Below are 19,680 nucleotides of genomic sequence, written 5' to 3'. Positions count from 1 at the left end.
TTAGGGAGAGGAATACCAGCGCACTCAGGGTGAGCGCCTCCTTGTGTGTGTTTTGGATCTCAGCACAGCCACGGGGTGCCTTGCCACCCCCAGGGGTCGGGAATAGTGCATGCATGGGGAGGACCTATTATATTATTTTTCTTCCACCTTAATGAACTCCTCTCATGTCCACCTCTGATCAGTGGAGTATGACAGAGGGTGATTGAAGGCCAGTCTCCCAGGAAATGAAGTTTGTTCACACAGTCCAACTATGCTGGCCCTACTGCTGCCTGCCTCTGATTTATAGGACTGAAAATTCCTTCCTCTGGTAACAATAACGCTCTTAAACTCCAGACCCCTCTCCCTCACAGAACCTCCAGACAGGGCAGGCTGAGCTCAGGAGAGACGGGAGGCACCCAGCAAATATATCCATCAACGCAACTCGGGTTTCAAAGGAATACAACACCCCACAGGGTTAGGCTCACAAAGGCAGGAGTGGAGGAGTCTGACCATCATCCTGCAGCACCTCCTCCTGGGATGGGGCAGGACCAGGAGGGACTCAAGCAGGAGCCTCATCATCTCCTTATGCAGGGTGACAGCCCAGAGTGGTGTCCTGGGGGGCATATGAGCTGTTTAGCTGATACTTGTTGCTGGAGCTGGAATGAGTCTGTATTTAGTGAAATAGGTGTACACCCACAATGCAGCTTTAAGTTCAGCTTCCATGTTGGCAAGAACCAGAATAGTCACACATGCAAGCTTCTTGGAGTCAGAACACCAGGTGCAATCCATTTTACCATCAAATTTTTGGGACAAGGAGAGAAAAAGAGCTTGAGCCCTTTTGAAATAGGATACTTGTGGGTGCCAAATTTCAAGGCAAATCCTGGCAAGACACAAGCTCATTCTGTAACTTTATTTCTTTTTTAATTATCATTTACTTATTAACAGCTCTCTTTGGCTCTCATCTGAAGCTGCTGACCTGTTCCTCCTAGACACGGCAATTAGCAGGGAGACAATGATCTGCAGAGGGCAAGGAGCAGCCTGTGCTGAGGGGTGTGGAGGTGGGGAAGGGCTGTGGAGGTAGAGGGTCACCAGAGAAAGAGCTATTTATGGCCCTGAGAGAGAGGATTCAGTAAAAGACCATCCAGTTTGACTTGACTTCCTCTTGACTTTTCTGTTCTGGGAGATGCTGGTATGCCTCCCTACCCCATGGGCTCCCACTGTACCTGGTGGCATTTAGACAGAAGGTCTGTGGGACAGTAACTCTGTGTTCATGCTGGTAGCTGGCACAGAGGGCTCTGATCTCTATCTCACGGTCTTCTGTGCTAACCACAGAGCAAGTAATTGTTTGACAAAAAGAGAAAGCAAATCTGGTTTAAACATGTGTGACTGGCCTCCAAATCTGGCCCAGCTCACACTCTCCCACTACAAACAATGTTTTAGAAAATGCTCCTTGTTACAAATAAGTCTTTGCATACTTGTTTCTTCCATATTCCCTTCCCTTCATAGCAGGAACCTGACAGGGCTGGTCAGAACAACACAGGCTTCCTGGGCTGAGACCTCAGCAAGAAATAAGCTTTGCAGTGTAACTGAATGACGATATATAGGAAGAACCCATCCTCTACAAAAAATGTCCATGGAGAGAAGAGTTTAAGGGATGATATTAAGTTAGACAACCATGTTAAACTGCATCTGAAAAGGAAATTGGTAATTCCTAATCTATTTTTTTGATGAAAGATGGGACTTTTTTTCCAAATGAAAAGCATTTTTATGGAGCAATCCTGTGAGATGCCAAATGTTTTGGCCCTGATCTAGCTAGATATTTAACCACACACTTCATTTCTTAAGCTGCTCATGTGCTTAACCATTTTGCTGGATCAAGCCCAGAGCTCTCAACATTCTGTGAGGTGTCAAAGGACCGGGGCTGTGTTTACAGTAACATTACTGAACTCAGCATATAATGATTTTGGTCATCATACAGAAAATATTTCCCATAAATAAAAATACTTAGATTTCCTCGAGGATTTTTCTCTTAGATGTGTGTTTTCTAATCATGCCCTAGCAGAGACATTTCATAGCCATGGTATTTGTGACCAAGGTGTTCTTAAGTCAAATTCAGTGGGAGTTATCAGAAAAATGGTATTATTTTTAAAAATCCAAGATTCTCACCCAATTCCTGACTTTAAATGTGGAGACCCACATGGAAAGAAACTGAGTGTGTGACCCTTAAATCCACTCAAGGCTGGTGAAGATAGTTTGAATAGTTCACAGAACTGATTTAACAAATCATTTCAAACAATGGATGGGGAATTATCAGCTGATATCAGACAACTAGTGGGCAGGGAGCGACCAAGTTCTTGAGCAAAGCAGTTGTTTGCAGATGGCTGAGTTCAGAAAGAAAGGATGGAAAATGAACCTGCCTGCTGGTTAACAAATGTGATCTGGAGTGGCTGAGTTCCACTGACCTTATTGAAGGAAGTACAATGAACAAGCAACAAGCAGCATTACATGGGAAAAGGTGAGCTTGATATCTAATCTTCTCCGTTGTAATGATGGTGTTAAATGTGCATGTGCAAAGCAAACGGATGAGATGGCATAACTAGAAAGAATTTGTAGAAGAGAGCAGAGCAGAAACAGGCTCTGTGAAAGCCAAAAAGGATGCATGCCAACGTTGTTTCTCTTGGCATAGGTCAAAAAGCAGGCTGTGTGACAGGAGAGAAATTGGAGAAGACTGAGATAATGCCCAATTAGATCATGCAGTTCTCCTCCCTGGGGCCCATGAAAGACTGGTAAGGAATTTTTCTGCTGGGAGGGAAAAAAGAAATTTGAAAAGCTTTCCTTCCCTCAAAATACTTAAAACCCTGTTGAAAAAACACCTTTTGCAGCTTAATATGTTCACTCCTTGTTGACTCTTACATCAAAAAATACATTCCAATACCAACTATGAAAATGCACAGTAAGGCATCCTTCTACAGCAAAAATCTGAGATCTCACAGTCACCCTTGTGTATGGAGGCAATAATGAAAAGAGAATAGTTGTAAATATCCAAAAGGTTATTTACAGGAAAAACTCACCCATATGGAAGCCTTCAGTCTGCTGAGGACCACTGAGATAGTCACCACCAAGGAGCAGTCTCCAAGAGATGCTGCCTTAGTCATGGTCAGCCCTTAAATGAGGTCTAGAGGAGGTGAAGTCAAGATCCACCCCTTCTGGGAGCACAGCTAAATTACTCTCACCTGTGCTCCCACAGCTGACCCAACACTTGCCTCAGCTGATTAATCAGAGGTTCAGGCTGTGATTACCAATTTCCCATACACCCTTGATATCACTTAAGTCCTCTTCATCCACATGCAATCCTGAGTTCTGTTCAGGAACTGGTGAGATCCTTGTGGGTCTTGCCACCATGATGTTACTCCCTTAATTTCATTCTACTTGATTTTTATCTCCTTATCTTTAGAGAGCAGTCCCTGCTGTTATTCTATATAACCCTATTTTCATTATTTTCTACCAATGTATATAGACTTCCTAGGTCTGTCTGCATCCTCAGCAATATTATTAATGCCTTTTGGACTTGGGACTGAAATTCTGCTCTCTGATATGCTGTGGAGATGTCAACCAGCTTACCACACAAAGACAATCAGAATCACAGTTCATCTTAGAAAACGTAGTTGCTGAAGTATTTTCTCATTATTACTGTATTTCCTCATTGCCCATGGAGAGGGGTGAGCTGATGACACCTGCTGCAGGGACAGATCAGCCTGTACATATGTAGTCTTTGTGATACCTTAACAGTGGGCTCGTGAGCACCAGCAGCAATAGTACTGGTTACAGGATTCAGATCAGAACTGGTCAGACATCGTGAGCGACTGGAGGGAAAATGCTGGGTTTCATGATTGCATCGTCAGGACAAGAGAAAGCAGAAGAGGCAGGAGCAGCCTTCTCTCGAGGCAGGCGGCACTAAATATGTTAGGAGGTGGCTGCAGATGGCTGAGCTCCGGCTCATCCCTCAGCTCAGTGCTTAGGAGGGCTCTGCAGTGGAGTGAATGGCCACTGTTTGGGCTGGGGACCTCAGTCAGTGTCACCTGTGTGGGACCAGAGGGGTGGATGGCAGAGGGGGCTGCTCCAACATGTTGTCTTCTGGTGAGAAGGAGCCCTGTCCTTGCAAGGCTGAGGAAGGCCAGCTCAGCCCTGCATGACCAAGTACAACTGCCGCTGCTGTGTCCTTTCCCCCTGGTGCTGCGTTTATTAGCTGTGAGCCTTGGTTTTATGGGATCCCTCCCACCCAGCTTGCTCCTAGCTTAATGACAGGCTCATTAAAGACATGCCAATAAAGATACGTACGGTGTAAGAACAGTGCTAGGGTTTGCTGCATGCTCATCCTCTCCACCCGTGAGCCAGGTTCTGCACAGGGCTCAGCATTTGGGGGCAGGAGAAGTCAGAGATACCCTTGGAGCTTGTGGACCAGTTTTCATGCTCCGTTTTAGGGCTCTAAAAGTTGCATAAACTTTTCCCAGCGTGGGCTTTTTTCTTTCTTTCTTTCTTTTTTTTTTTTTCTTTTTTTTTTTTTTTTTACTTTCCCATTTCTAAGGAGGGAGGAACAAGGTCTCTTAATGAGGGGAGGATTAACAGGCCATAAGACTCGGCCCTGAAAGAGCCGTCGGTCTGTGGGGCCGCCCAGCAGGATGCAGGGTAATTGGATTGGACCCGAAGAGCACCTTGAATTGGTTCTGAAGCAGCCGCAGTGTGTTGCTCCAGAGGGGTCCGGGGCTGGGGAGGAGGGGAGCGTGTGGCTCTTTAGAGAAGCCAGAGCCAAGATGGGGGATCAGCCGGCTCATTAAGGGATTAGAGTGTTTGTTCTTCTCAAGACTTTTGTTGCTAAAACACTTTGCGCAGCATTTTCTGGAGCCTGGGGAGCTTAAAGAGCTTGTCAGAGCTCTGCTCTTGTCCCAGCACAGAAGCAGAGATGCTCTTTCCTCCGGCCTTCCTGCCAGTGCCGGTGGCGGATATTGCCAGTGACAGCCCTGCTCTCCCAGCCCTTCTCATCTCTGATCACAGTGCTTCTGTCTCTGTGGGTTTTGAAGTAAAGGAGGAAGAACTGGAAGAGGATGAAGCACAAGTCACACATCAGGAGGGTGATCTTTGACAGTCAGGGACATGCTTGGGCTTCTAAGATTTGTTGCATGGATAACTGAAGACTGCACCTGTTATGAGGTGCTCGCTGAAGGATTTCACCTCACCACGGGCTCTGTGTTTGGCCTCTAGCACTTGTGGTAGCGAGTCTGGCACACAAATGGTGCTGATTTGTGTGTCTGGCTAATTTGTGTATCTTCATACAAGTGCTGCTATAAATACTGTATAGACTAACATTATTACCAGCATTGTCTGAAATGTACGGGCTGTTGAGATGCAGTGCCAGAAGACAGGGTGAGGGTGGTGCAAAGAGAGCGCAGCTGACCAAGAAGTCTGGTTCCCCTCTGAATAGCAGGGAAGAGATAAAAGCTCTAAAACTGTGGAATCATAAAATGGCTTGGGTTGGAAGGGACCTTAAAGATCTAGCCCCTGTTCTGTGGACAGGGTTGTCATCTACCAGACCAGATTTAAGTCCAAATCAAAAAGCACACACACAGGAATACAGTCTATTAGGAGAACGTGTTGAGGATATGTTGATAAAGCTCTACTGTCATGAGTTTATCTGCCCCCATTTTAGGGACTTTTTTTTCCTCCCATCACTGTGGGGTTGGTGATTGCATGGCAGTGATGCTCATAGCACACAACTGATGCCATGGGAGCTCTCCCTCCTGTCTGTGTGAACTGACATGATCTGGAAGGGGGAGGCAGTTCTTGTGCAAGGGCGCTGATATCCCCTTGACTCTTTGTCATGACCTTGCCATGATGCCATGAGTGGGTGAGTCTAACATGCCTTGGGTTGCTGGGGCCATTTGTGTAGAATTTGGAAGAGGAGGAAGAGAGCAGCCTGGGATGTTGCTTGTGGCTCACTCCTGCATCCTGCCAGCAGCTCCAGTTGATGAGCATGCAGATGTGGCTCCCTTCCTCACTAGGCAGCTGGCTGCAAGCACAGCATGCTAGCTATGGGGTAAATTTGGCCCTTACCTTTAGTGATGTTTGGGAGCTGGGTTAGGGGGTGCTTCATCAGCTCTGTGGAGCAGCAAATGGAAGGGAGTTGTGCAAGATCTCTGAGGCTCCCGGTGTAAGTTGCACTCCCACCTCCTGGCTCGGCTGAGCAGGAGTTTCAGTGGGAAGCGTGTAGACTGGGAGAGAGAAGGGGACAGCCAAGCAAGCAGCAGAGGGGTGGAGGGGGGAGAGGGTTACAGGGAAAATAAATGAGACTCCCATGAAATTAATTGTTTGAAGGGAGTGCCCCACTCGGCTGTGAATTCTGAAATGATTATTGGATTTGCAGGCAGACGGGGAACAGAACAGGTCGGGTGCACGATTAATATCTTATTGATAGCGGATTAAGAGAGTGAGATCAAATCTTTAACTGAGTGGAGATGCAGTTTATCAATTTGTCACAAAAAATGTAGCAATCAGAAGTGGAGAAGATCAGGGGCGGCTTGTGGATCGATCTGTGTCAGTGCCTCACAGCATGGTTTTGCACTGAGTTTCCCCCAGGTGCTCAGGGAGCCAGAGGAAATGGGCTTGGTGCTGGCCATGCCAAGAAGGAATGTGGGGACAACTGAACCACTGGGAGCAGGTCATCACCAGGAGATGTTGGGTGCCAATGGGTGCTGTGTGATGGTGCTGTGGTGTGGGGTATGGCAAAGCAGTGATGTCTAGGGGGCACAGGCTTCCCAAGTGGGTGGTACTAGGAGGTTCAGCCCTTGGTATGGCATTAGCTGGGCTTACAACCAGCCAGGACTTCCAAGACTTCAGGCTAAGGTGAAAAACATGCTAAATGAGCTTTACAAGCACCTTCAGCTCACTGGCATTCAGTGAGGAAAAAGCTCGTGTGCTGTTGAGCCACGTGGCATGAAGTTGTGAGTGCTGTCTAGCTTATGGGCCACGGATTTCCCACTCCTCTTGGAGATCTGATATGTTAACATCTGGGTGTGTGCATTTCTGAGTCCTGCTCACAGCACTAGTGTTCTCATCCTGCTGGTGAGAGCCTTCCTCCAAGCAGTCTGAACAGCCCATGTTCTAGGTTTTGAGAGTCCAGGCTGACTCCTCAGCCTTGAACACTTCCTGTTCATGGCTCATGCATGAAGGATATCTGTAGCTGTTGAAAGTGTCTTGATTGAAGGTGTCTTGGCTGAAGATATCAAGACGTACCAAATAGGGAAGAACTTCACCAAAAGTATCCACCTTAGAAGAAATACCCTCTCTTCAACTTGAGGTGGTTTTGTTGGGAGTGTCGCCATCTCTGAAAAGTATATTGACTGTTTAGGATCTCATCAGAAACCCTGATGTCTTAGTTATGAAAATCTGAGTTTTCTCAATTAGAAAATAAAAGTCATTTCTGGACCATGTAGCTATGAGCTTTTCAAAGTAAGCCCTAAAGGCTAAATAAAAAACAGAGGGCAAAGGAAGAAAAGCTCGTAGTCAGATGGCTGGTTGCATTTGTTTTAATGAAATCAAACTTTTGATTTGCAGCTCTCCCTTATGGATTTTTTGTTGTGAATGCTTGGGTATAGCGAACAGGGAAAATAAACCCAAGGCAAATGTTTAATGAGCACCTCTTTCAGAGCAGGCACTGTAAGCAGCTGTGATGTCTCTGCAGCAGAGCCTGGCACCAGACTTCAGTCACCAGTTGGACTCCAGCATTTTTTATTTTTTATTGCTAAAGCAAAACTTCCTGCTATTCCAACAGATGGGGGATGGCCTGTAGAAGCCAGCAGCCTCCTTGGTGGGCTGTGGAGTCAACAGGAGTCTGATAGCAATTTCCCTTCTCCTAAGGCCTTGCAGAGCTGTTTCACTCCCTTGGGCCTTTGCAAACGAAGTTGTGCACCTGGGTGAGGCGTGTGATGGTGGAAAGTCTGTTCTTACTGAAGGCGGTCTCTCGTGCCAGCGCTGCTAGCTCTGAAGGCAATTACATTCTTGCTAGTGTTGTTGAGTTCCTGTGTGAGGCCTCCTGGCTTGCAGTAGTTTTCAGGGTCCTAGGGTGTACAGGTAGGAAAGGGCCCCATCTGGAAGCCACTGAAAGCTGAATAGAGAAGATGAAGGGGAAGGAAAATCAAAGGTGAGATGGTTAATCAGTGGCACTGGCTTGCTGCCTGCTGTTTATTCCACCATACCGTGCTGCCTTTTTCCCATCAGCATGTCAGCTTCCTTCCAAGTTTATAGTGTGCTCCTGAGAACCAGTGAAAGGCACTAAGCTGCTGGGAGGGCTGTATGCGCCATGGTGGAGAGCTGAGGACTCCTTAAGCTCAATAACACAGCCAGCTAAAACAACTGATGTGACTTTTTCTGCATTGGCACAGGAACAAAAGACCTGGTTTAACTGGTATGTATTATCTGAGCAAGACTAGTGCACGTTTACTGCAGGGATATGTGATCTCTGGCTTTTCTGTTTGCAGAGCCCAGAAGAGGAGAGAAAGAGAAGGTATCACATGGAGATGTAGGCACACACTGAGATACATTCTGCCCAAACAGGCTCATGGCAGAAACTGTGATGCAATCAAACCTGAAGAGGAGAGAGTGCTAGGGATAAAACTAAGAGGCAGGGCATGCTGAGAGGTGTGGAGGGAAGGTAAAGGGGCAGGAGATGGGGGGCACTTCAGATGACACTTCGCTGCTCTTTCTCTGTGCTACTGTGAAAACACGTTTAAAGCTTATGTAAAGAGCCTTTGTTTTGGAAAGAGCACCAAATTAACTGTGATCTTAAGGCTGCCTTTCATCAAGCTCAGGGCCTCTTGTTCATTTTCCCCCCAAAGTCCTTTATAGCTTCCACTTTCAGAGAAAGCAGGGCTGGGCAGCCTTCCCTTCACTGTCCCACCCATGGCTGTGGGGAGGGCCAGGCCACTCATGGCTGTCATATGACTGGTGTGGCGTTCCCCAGCACCAGGCTTGGGGGCTAATTAATGCATTCAGGGGCGCTGATGGAGTGGAAAGGCGCTTGTCTGGCGGCAGGGAGCTGCGCTGGGGGGCTGGCGCTCCCCACACTCCTCCCTACCACCAGCCAGGCATCCCTCAATGTCTCGTGCTTGGCAGTGTCCCACTGCTTCCTAGTCCCCTGTACTGGGATGAGGGGAGGCTGGGAGGAAGGGAAGAGAGAATGGCAGCAGGAGAGGCTGAGGTCAGCCAGGCGCTGCGAGCTGGGGTGCTGGCTGGTGGGCGAGGGGCACTGCGGGGCCCTCTCCTTTCACTGCCTCCCAGTTCTGCTCCACAGACCTTCCCTTTGTCAGCCCTCTGAATGGCAGCCCTGCCCGCCTGTGGCCCCACTTTTAATTAGGGCTTCCGCTGCCCGCGCCTGCCCCTCCACTGCTGCCTGGCCTCCCTTGGCCTCCCCCCACTGCTTTTAAATTCTTTGACACAATTTAGGGCCTCTCTCACTTGCCCTGGCTCTCGGCCGGGATAGGAGAAAGGCAAAGGGAAGCCAGCCGGAGCACCAGGGGCCTGGCATGTCCAGGGCTCTGATGCAGGGGCAGGCACAGGGCTGTCCCTGCTGCCAGCCCAGCATAAAGCAAACATCTCCTGCCATAGCCCACATTGTGGGGCTGGGGGGGCTTGGTGCCTTAGTAAGGGTTCATGCCAAGAGAATGCTCACAGCTGAATCTCCCCCAAGCCTTCCCTCCATGCAGCAGGCTATGGGGTGCTTAGATATGGGTTTGGCCCATAAGACATGCCCAAGATGTTTTCTGAGAGTGTTCTGTAGACAACTTTTTCATATCTATGACAGTTGATGTTCCTAGCAGTGCTTTGCCTGGTATCTCAAAGAACTTAGCAGTTCTATTTTACTGCTTCCAAGGACCAACAACTTCCAAGATCATCCAGTCCAGCCATCTACCTACCACCAATATTGCATACCACCAGTATTGCCCACTAAACCATGACCGTAGGTGCCACATCCCTATGGTTTTTGAACAGCTCTAGGCATGTTCACTCCACTGTCTCCCTGGACAGCTTGTTCCCATGCTTCTTTGCTCTTTCTGAGAAAGGGTTTTTCTTAATATCCAGCCTGAACCTCCCGCGGTGTAACTTTAGGCTAATCTGTCTTGTCCTATCAAGAGACTTGAGTGACCATGTATGGCTAATCTTCCATGGAGAAGTGAGATTCTGTGTTTATATAGATACACACAAGGAAGATAAACAGCTTCATCCAGCATTTGTAGATCCTTTTCTGACTAAATCTTGTCTTGTTTGCTCTTCCCTGGGACAAGTGAGCCAAAAGCCTACTTTACATCGACATTTTCGATATTCCAGCTCTGAAGAGTGGAAAAAATGCTGTGGAATAGAGCTGATCATGAGATAAACAGAACTTCCTCATTGTATTGCAGCTCTCCCTCTCCTTTTCGTTGTTAGCAGCTGTTGGCAGTGGGGATCCTCTGCTCAGCAGTCCCCCATGAGTGCTGGGTCTGCAGCTCCAGCCACAGGAGTTCCATCCCAGCCCAGAATTCACCTTGGTGCCAGCAGCACTCGGCCACAAAAGCGTGGCTGCTTCCCAGGCTGCTAATACCTGTGCATGGCTGGTGTGGAATGGCCTCAGTGCCAGCTGGGTTTGCGCCATGGCAATGAGACCCAGCAAGCATGAGAGGAGCGGATGCTGAGGTGCAGGCCAGGGTGGGTGGTGTGGTTTGGATGTTTCTACCTCATCTGATACAATCAGCATTGCTGTGCACATGAGAGGAAAGTTGTTCGATAGGAATGACCCATGATGCTGGGTTAATTCTGTTTACAAAAGAATAAATATTATAGCGGTGTCTTATAAAAGAGAATCAATAGCTTCCCTTTGCTGGGTGATCCCTTCATGTCTTCGAAAATCGATTCCCCCCCATTCCCCTCCTCCTCGCTGCACAGCTATCTGTTTTTCGGGGTGACGGGGGGGTCAGGCGATTATTGAAGTATATGTGAATTTACAATATTAACGACTCACGACGGTGTGTCCGCAGGTTCACGGTGAATTAATTATCTGTTTAAGAAGCCATGAAGAAATCAATCAATGAAAATTTCTCACTCTTTTGAGAGTGAGGAAGCTTGTCAATTTTTTTATTTTTTTTTAAACATGCACCATATTTAAAGGAGCAGTACAGCCTTTTTTCAGCAGAGGAGAAATGGGAGGGATGTAGTTTTGGGGCTGTGGAAGACCCATCCAGTTGGGTGCAGAACTGGTGTCAGCAGCAGCTCCACTGCTGACCTGTTCAGTGGGCAGAAGGCACTAATAAACATCCCAAGGTGATTTTGACTTGAGCCAACAATTCTGATGTGTGAATATAAGGCCTGGCTTTGTCTAGCATGTGCTGTCTGGTGGGGATGTTCCGGGCTGCAGACAGTGGGTTCTGTCAAGACAAGGTCTGCTCCTACTTTTCCAACCTTGTTGCACCTCTCTTGGAGACTCATCTGCTGTCACTGAGGTATCAGAGAGCAGCACATGGCTGCATCTCAGCTGCTCCAGGCTGGGTACAGTGAGACATGCACCTTCTAATGATGACAGCATGAGGCTGGGGATGGTAAACTGGAAAGAGATGCTGAAAGCAATAATCATAGGATTGTTTGTGTTGGGAGGGACCTTTAATGACAGCCACCTTGAGATGTGCTGGAAGAAGCTGAGCAGAGTTCTTTATGCCTCAGGCAGTCTTCAGCATTGACTACTGTCTAAATTTGGGATAGCTACTGGAGAAGAGGCACCTTGTGCCTGCTCACCTGAACAGACTCTCTGGGCCTCCTCTGCAGAGGCAGTCAGACAACTCTGGACAGCAAATGACCTGAGGCTGCTCATCTCCCCACCTGGTGCTAAAACTGCGGCCAGGGGTGGGACCCTTGTGTTTATACAGACCTGATCAGCAGATGTTTTGCATCGCCAGGGACCTGCAGTCATCCAGGAGGTTGAAGGGATGTGCTGGGTTATGGCAACATATATACCATTAACAGCATCTGTCTGACATCTTTACATTATCTTGACGATGTTTCTCTGAATGGGGTTTGATAACTCGTAAATATTGGATCTGAGCAGTATGTGTACATTTCAGGCTTTGGCAGGAAAAGCCATATCAACTTTGATGCCAGTCAGAAATTGGAAAGGGAAAAATGAACCCCTGAACTGCTCTAAAGGTGAAGGGGTTTGTCTGTAATTCCTTATACCTGCACTGTCCTTCCTAAAAACTGCTCCGTATCACCTCTCTGGTGTGTCTATGGAGAATCTCTTGCATTGTCACTTAGGTACTGACTGATACTGCAGTTAAATGGGAAACAACTGGCTCAAGTTCAAGTGGGGAGGAGGGGAAGCTGAAAGGAGAGGGGAGCATGAGGCATGCAGGGCTTTGGCATAAGAAGTGAGCTTGGATGCCACTCCTTTTCATTGTCAGTAGCTACCAAACAGGCAGCAAGGTGAGGATGCTACAGAGAGAAAGCCACAGTGTTTGGGCAGAGGGGAGGCAAAGGGATAGTGTGTGAGGACAGTGGTGGCAATCAGCTGGAGATCCTAACAAACAGGCTCAAGGATGGGCAGAGTAGGAACAACCTCTGAGTCTGCTTCTGCCCTCACAAGCCCAGGCAGACGTGGCCCCTTCCCAACCCCATAATCCTACTGGCCTGTGTGGAGAGGAGTCCCCGCCAGGCACACCCATTGCTGTAACTGGAATGGAGAGAAGAGCCCATATTGACACAGGAGCATCTGTGTCAGTAATTGTCACGCAGCCTGGCAAATTGCTTCAATGTGCCATCCCCTCCAGCCGTACAGCTCAGCAGTGGCAGCAGGCCTGGGGGAGGGCTGTGCTGCTGCCAGAGACAGCAAGAACCCCAGACTTGATGGAAGGAGTCAGGACCCCACAGGGACCCATTGGGTCCTAGCCCAGGTCCCTCCTTGACAAGGTCTCATTCAATGGCTACTACTCTGACTGCAGAGCTTTGTTTAACGCAGACCAGTTCTCCTTTGTGCTATAACCCTGATTTAGATCACAATGAGAGGAAAAATCCTCATTGGCTTTTATGCTGTCCTTCACACCTGCAAACGTGTGGAGACTATTGTAGCACCTCCCAAACTGCTCATTCTTGGGGCAGCATAACTTCTGACAAATACATTCACTCCTAGAAAGTGTATTACAGTGACACAGAAAGCGTTGTGGCATCACATCATCCAGATGCCAGAAGTAGTAATTGTTACAAGGGGATCTAAGGCTCTGTTACTTGGCTGTTAAGAACCAGGGATCCTTACCTGTTTCCTCCTGATAAGCACCCAGCTTGTCTCCCATCCATATGTACATTTGCTTCCTCAGTCTAGAAAAAGATAGAAAAGAAATGAAAGGTGAAACTTCCAGCAGGGATTAGATACCCAGTTTGAGGCCATATAAACCACAGCTTTTGAAATGCTGCAGATGGGCCTTCCAGTGCCCATTGAGGTCACCAAACTGACCAGAGGTGGTTGTATCTCTGTCCGTTCTTTTTCATTACTCGCTACTTATGCATTTATTTTTAATAGTAGTGCAGTTCTAGAAGATATTATCAAATTTGCTTCCCTGGATCCAAGCATACAACTTTATCTAGGAGACTCTAGATCTAATCTTGACATTCTGAAACAAACAGGGTCTTCAGAATTTGGCTTTGTGTAGGAAACTCTTTAAAAAAAATTTGTATTTAGTTATAAAAGATCCTGGTTAAAGCCAGTCTTCTCATACACTGCCACTGAATAGGTGATGGATGGGATGCAGCCCCCCTTGTGTTCTAGCTTCTCCAGCATTGAGAGAACCAGTCAACAAAAACAAAGCTGACAACAAAACACCTGCAAGCTCAAGCATAGCCATTCAATTGAATACTAATCATTTTACCAGCATTGCTTTAATGGCTATGGATTTTGCCTATAAATTGAAAAATGTCTGTGTTTGAAATGGAGACCTAATATTCTGTCTTCCAGAGGAGATGTCATTGTTCAAAGCTGTTCTCAAGGCATGGTATAATGTGGGACTGCAAGGTCTCCTGGGCTTTCCCAATACAGTCTAGTTTGGGTGGCACCACCCCTTTGTGGAGCTTACAGATGGGTAACTAATGCCATGCTCTGTCCTTTGGGTTAATGCTTTGATTTCCTGCAGGCAGATCTCTAGCCCTAGCAAAAGCAACTTGGTGATATTATTAGTTTAGTTAAATATAATGCCCCTGTTGCCAAATAGATGCAAGTGAAGGAATCCAGTGATTTCAAATCAGCTGCCTGTTGAAACCAATACACTTCATTTATCTCCAGGCCTCTCAGGTAACCATATAATGGGTAAATGGGTGTTTGTGTCCTGCATTAGAGAGAATATAAATAAAATAACATACTAAACAAGAAATTCCAGGTGTTTGCTAGAAACTAAACACAGAACTCAGCTTCATAAGATTGATACAGCCTTGCAGGGTGACAGGTTCCAACAGAGATGTGGTTATGAAAACCAAATGAACATCACGTGCATAAGGGGTGGCATCCCTGTGCGTGGTAGGCAATGTTTCAGATGAACCACCCTCTGCCCTAGGTTCACTAGGAAGGAAAGTTCCAGCTGCACTTTAGCCACATTCCTATCAGATCAGAAATGCCACAGGGGCAGTCAATGGAAAAGTCAAGCTCCACAGCTAGAGCATTGATTCAGAAGACCTGAATCAAAGGAGGGAAACACTGTGGTTTGAAATAGACCTTCTGTGTTTGATAGTACTGGACAATAATATTATGCAAAAGGGATGAAGAAGCTAAGAGGATTAGATGCTAATACACTGCTAGGAAATACAAGCAGCTGCTCTCATGGAATATATTTATGTCCTCCATATTGCAACTACAGTTGGAAGGAGGACCTCCCAAAATACCTGGGGAGTTCATAACCTTGTGTAGCATCTGAATCACAGCAGATATGCACTTCAAGGCATAGAGATAGGCTTATATTACAAGAGATGTTCCCATAGATGCTTCAGAGGCCAAGGACTTTCCAAACTGAATGTTTCTGGTCTGTAAATCTGTTTTCTCCCACTTCCTTTCCCGGTAGAGCAAACACAAACTTCAATTTGACTGATCCACAAAGTCCAGGTAATTGTTGTGAGGTTCCCACCAGAGAAAGGTCCATTGTTCAGTCCATTCAAGTATGTGCCCATCCTGTGGCACGTCTCCCCTGAAAAACAGCCCAACCAGATGCCTGTAAGAAGAGAAGCTCACCTGTGCCAACTCCCTGTGTCTAGGCACATTCCTCCAGGGCTATGTGTGAGCAAACAAGCCATGCATCTTGCATCTATCCAACCCTGACCCCTCCTGTGTGCTGCCATGCTCCAGAGCTCAGCTCTGACTGTACCTGCCAGCACAGGCACACCCAGTGAGAGACAGTGCCTGCTGTCAGCTGCAGATGCTGAGTGGAGAGGTTTGGCCAAGGACACAGAGGAAAGAAGAGTGACCACTTGAACCTGGATCCCAACCAAGTACACTATCCATTTGTGACAATGTTTGAACAGCAATTGCTGAAATTTATTTATTTACTTTTTTTTCCCAGGTTGAGTTCTGTCTCTACAGATATGTCACAGTTTTTCTGGCCTGTTGAAAGAGGATATTCTGCCAGTGAGGCAGCCTGACTCTTTCACTTCTTTGTAAGGCAGGGAAGGAGAGTTCCTCTCAGTCTGAGCTGATACCTTAAGGCAGGTGCAGTTAAAGATGCATCAGGAGAGCCCTTCTTTGCTGGGAGACCTTCCAGACCCACACTGAGAGGAGGAGTTCTCAGAAAAGGACTTCCAGCTGTTCAGCAGGTAGTAACAAATTGGGCTGTGCTGTGAACCAGGCAACAAGGAACTGAGTACTTCCCAGTGGGTCATATACATTCTACCTGTTTTGGTCTCCAATTGCTTCTACACCCACTACTATTCCTACCACCAAGAACATGTATTTCTGTGTTTTCTGTTCTTTCTTTTTTAATACTTAAATCTGAAGGGCTAGTATATAGTTGAAATAATACAAGTGTATAGTTGTAATTACAGAGTAAATAGATAGCCAGAGGATATCTAAGAAAAGACTCACCAGTGTTGAGGCTTCCAGCTGAGATAGATGCTCACCAACATTGAGGCTCACAACAAAAACTCCACACAAGAGCAATCTCCTGAAAGAGATGCTGCCTTAGTGGTGGTCAGCCCTTAAATGGGATCTAGGAGAGGTAGAGTTGAGCTCCACCCCTTCCAGGAGCAGAGCTGAATTACCTTCACCTGTGCTCCTGCAGCTGACTCCTGTCACTTGCCTCAGATGGTTAATCAGAGGTTCAGGCTGTGATCAACAGTTTCCCTTACAGCTAGGTTTTTCTCTAGGTCTTGCCAGTTAGAGTGAAGATCATCTGCAATTAAGATGTTCCAGAATCACGTCATCTTGATAAAGATATTTGAGCCAAAGGAGGCTAATTTACAGCTAACAACTTAGCTTGCTGCAGTGAAGCCCCAAGGTTCATCTGTGATCTCTTGCATTTTGCCATCATCAAGTGTCACCAGAAAGGTGCTGGCTATGTGTATGTCCCCTTTCCCACATGTCTTGGTGAGAGCACAAAAGGAAACCTTAAAGGTATCTACTACTCAGGCTGATCATCTCCTCAAATGTTTTCTTTCTTAGTGCACAAGGCAATGCTGTGACAGTGAGAAGAAAGGTATCACCCATCAGGTCTTGTGATAGAGGAAGGCTCTGGTGGTGGAAAGAATGGTTTTTAGAGGTCTGTGTGGAGCACAAAGCACGCAGCTTGTGTTGTCCCCTCCTACAGAGTGCCCCAGTCTTCTTTTCACTGTGCAGCCATCGGGCAGCCATGCAGCTCCACAGCTTAGAGCCAAGTCTGGCTGGCTGCATGAGGTACATGGGGGACAGGCAGAGAGACAAAGGGGAGTGCAGAATTCAGGCCCGGCTGCTGGGAAATGTGAAGAGGGAGGTAGGTGACTGTGGGGTGGCACGCTTAGTGTGCAAGATGCCATGAGCCTGTGATGTCTTTGCAGAGTCCAAGAGGTACCACCAGCTGCTGGGGTGAGTGGGTTGACCTTCTCTCCCCCTGCCCACCTCAGGATGTCATCATCTCAATCCTCAGTCTGCTCCTGGACTGGAAAACCACGGGTTGAAAATCCCACACGGGCACCCTGCATGGGGTACTGGGAAACCTGTGGGCATGTGAGGGAAGCACATGTCCCCAGGAGGGGCCATATGTGCACAGCAGCTCAGCTGGAGTGTCCTCCTCCCTCTCCAAAGCATCCCTGACACTCTAGGTGAATATTTGAAAGACAGGATAGGGGCTTTGGTTCGAGAGTCTCTTTGTACAGTGCTAACTGGTTTCAGGGCTGTAATTATCTCTCCAAGAGAAGCTGTAAATTGGATTAAGGCACTGAGTTGCAGCTGAGTGAGCTCCCTCCATTGCCCCACCTGGTGGGCTGCTGAGCGATAACAAAAAATGCCGAGAAATCGGATTTGGATTCTGCTTCACACTCATGGCTTCCTTCTGGAAAAAATGAAATTTTTCCGGCAGAAAGGGCTGGCATGGGTTTGCTGGCAGTATCAGTCCTGGGCTCGTATCATCTGCTGGCACTCTTCCGGAAACGCGATCCCCTCCGTTATCAGAGAGAAATAAATAAATAAACAGCAGGAGATGTTTTGGCAAGGAAGGAGGAATCGCACCGAGAGGCGTGCGCATCCGCACACACATGCACGCACACAAATACACACACACACACACTCACCTCGGCACCGGGTCTTCACAGCCCGAGCTGCCTGCCGCAAGCAGAGGAGAGAGAGGGAGGTGGCAGCACAGGCACAGGGAGATGGTTGGGTTTGTTGTTTCGTTTTGAAGTTTTTGTACTCTGGGCTGAATGAAAAGCCCATTTTTAGCAGCCTCTATTGAAGGCGTAGAAGACAAAGATGCCTTATTTGTGATACAAATTCCTGCCTGCATTTGGGGACCCCTTCAATGTCTCTACCTGTGCCCCAGGAATAAAGTACTTTCTGCACAATGTAAGAGGGTCCAAATCTTAAACAGATGGGCAATACAAGTTCTCCGTCGGATTGCAATGTATTGACCAGAGCAAGACAACACTGGGCTCCTGGGAGCTTATCCTCCTCCCCATTTGAAGTAGAAGGAGGTTCACAGTTTTGTTTTTACACTGTGATGTGTATTTGCCTTTCACAGAATTACACAATCACAGAATGGCAGGGGTTGGAAGGGATGTCTAGAGATTGAGTCCAATAAATTGAGTCCTCCACTAACGCAGTTCCCTACAGCAGGTCGCACAGGTTGGCATCCAGGTGGGTCTTGAATATCCCTAGAGAAGACGACTCCATAACCTCTCTGGGCAGCCTGTCCCAGTGCTCCGTCACTCTGACAGCATAGAAGTTCTTCCCTGTGTTAGTATGGAACTTGCTGAGTTCCATTTTCTGCCTGTTGCCCTTTGTTTTGTTGCTGCTCACCACCAAAAAGAGTCTGCCCCCATCAACTTGACTTCAGCACATTAGATTAGATAAACAATTATGAGATCTTTGGATATGTGGGAGTGCTGCACTGCAGGCATGTTTAGGGCAGGGTGCGTAGCTAATCCTGCTGGGGTGGGCAGCACCGATCAAGGCCCCTTGGTGGAAAAGGCAGGTTGCAGTCCCAGCTCTGTGGGACTCCATAAGTTGCGGACTCAGTTATTCCCAAACACAGCAGGATTTAAGCCTCTAAGAGGAGTTCAGCACATGCTCAAGCACTGGGAACTCAAAGAGAAACTTCAGTTGCTGAGCTTTTTTACTGTTAGTAAGATGCTGAAATCCTTCCCCAGCAGTGGTTGTATTTTGGTGGTGGATTAGGTGTATTTTACTGCAGTTTGCCATCCTCTGCTACACCCTAAGCTCGTGAGGTTTGCGTGGCTGTACTGATGATTCCTTCGTGATGACTCTTCCTTGGAGGCTGTTATGTGCCCTCTATATAGTTTTAAAAAGAAGCCTTATTTTAGAATGTTGTCATTGCAAACATTCCCCTTAGCATGTGTGTGTGTCTTTCATACCTTTTACTGTGTGTTTTATTGTCCTTGCCATTTTAAAAGCAGGAACAAGATTTATAGATGAAATTAATGAGCAAATCACCTGATGCTGAACTGATCCTGGGTATCACAGCACTCTAGACCTGGTGCAAGCAGAGCACATGATTCTGTGATGCTCCTGATTCTCCATCCCCCAAACAATGTGGCCAGTCAAACTACTTATGTTTGAGAATGAAGGAGGTTGCCAGATGCCTTTCACGTCTGACTTAAGAGTCTTCTGTGTAGCCACAGGTTCCTTTGCTATTGTCACTCCAGTAGGTTATTTTTTGGCTCTCTACAACTTAGTTCCTTAACATGTGGAACACAGGACATGGCAGGTGAGATACCTCATCTATCTTCAGTATCTTCATGGATGATTTTGGCAGAGCCTCTTTCTTTCAGCCCAGCTGCTGTGTCTCTGGCCTGTGTCGTGTCTTGTTAAAGCACAGTTTCCTTTTTGCCCCTTGGACGGGTGTGAAGAGCTGAGTGAAAACCTCATGGGGGTTTTTGTCAGAGCTGTACAGATAGTGTCTGCCCCCAGAGGGTGGGCAAGCAGGATTCCCATTTCAACTTTATCTATGC

The 19,680-nt window shown here is 47.3% G+C and overlaps 1 protein-coding gene and 1 long non-coding RNA gene across 2 annotated transcripts; both read right to left on the bottom strand.

The window, feature by feature from the left end:
* Positions 1-7,543: 7,543 nt before the first annotated feature.
* On the bottom strand, positions 7,544-18,472 carry LOC107315790 (uncharacterized). Its single transcript, XM_085554924.1, has 5 exons — positions 18,321-18,472; positions 18,022-18,046; positions 17,785-17,966; positions 13,304-13,365; positions 7,544-8,137 (listed from the first exon to the last, which is right to left on the bottom strand). The coding sequence occupies exons 1-5, from the start codon at positions 18,470-18,472 to the stop codon at positions 8,091-8,093; spliced, it is 468 nt and encodes a 155-aa protein (XP_085411050.1). The 3' UTR covers positions 7,544-8,090.
* LOC146759962 (uncharacterized) lies at positions 13,899-16,457 on the bottom strand. The gene is made up of 2 exons (XR_001556057.3): positions 16,106-16,457; positions 13,899-15,215 (listed from the first exon to the last, which is right to left on the bottom strand). It is a non-coding gene; the product is annotated as an uncharacterized LOC146759962 (long non-coding RNA).
* Positions 18,473-19,680: the final 1,208 nt, after the last annotated feature.

The sequence above is a fragment of the Coturnix japonica genome, chromosome 8 (genome assembly GCF_054131305.1).
Source record: "Coturnix japonica strain WE chromosome 8, WE-NBRP24, whole genome shotgun sequence".
Classification (NCBI taxonomy): Eukaryota; Metazoa; Chordata; class Aves; order Galliformes; family Phasianidae; genus Coturnix; species Coturnix japonica.
The sequence above is the reverse complement of the archived record's forward strand: the minus strand, read 5'-3'. Positions and strand labels throughout refer to the sequence as shown.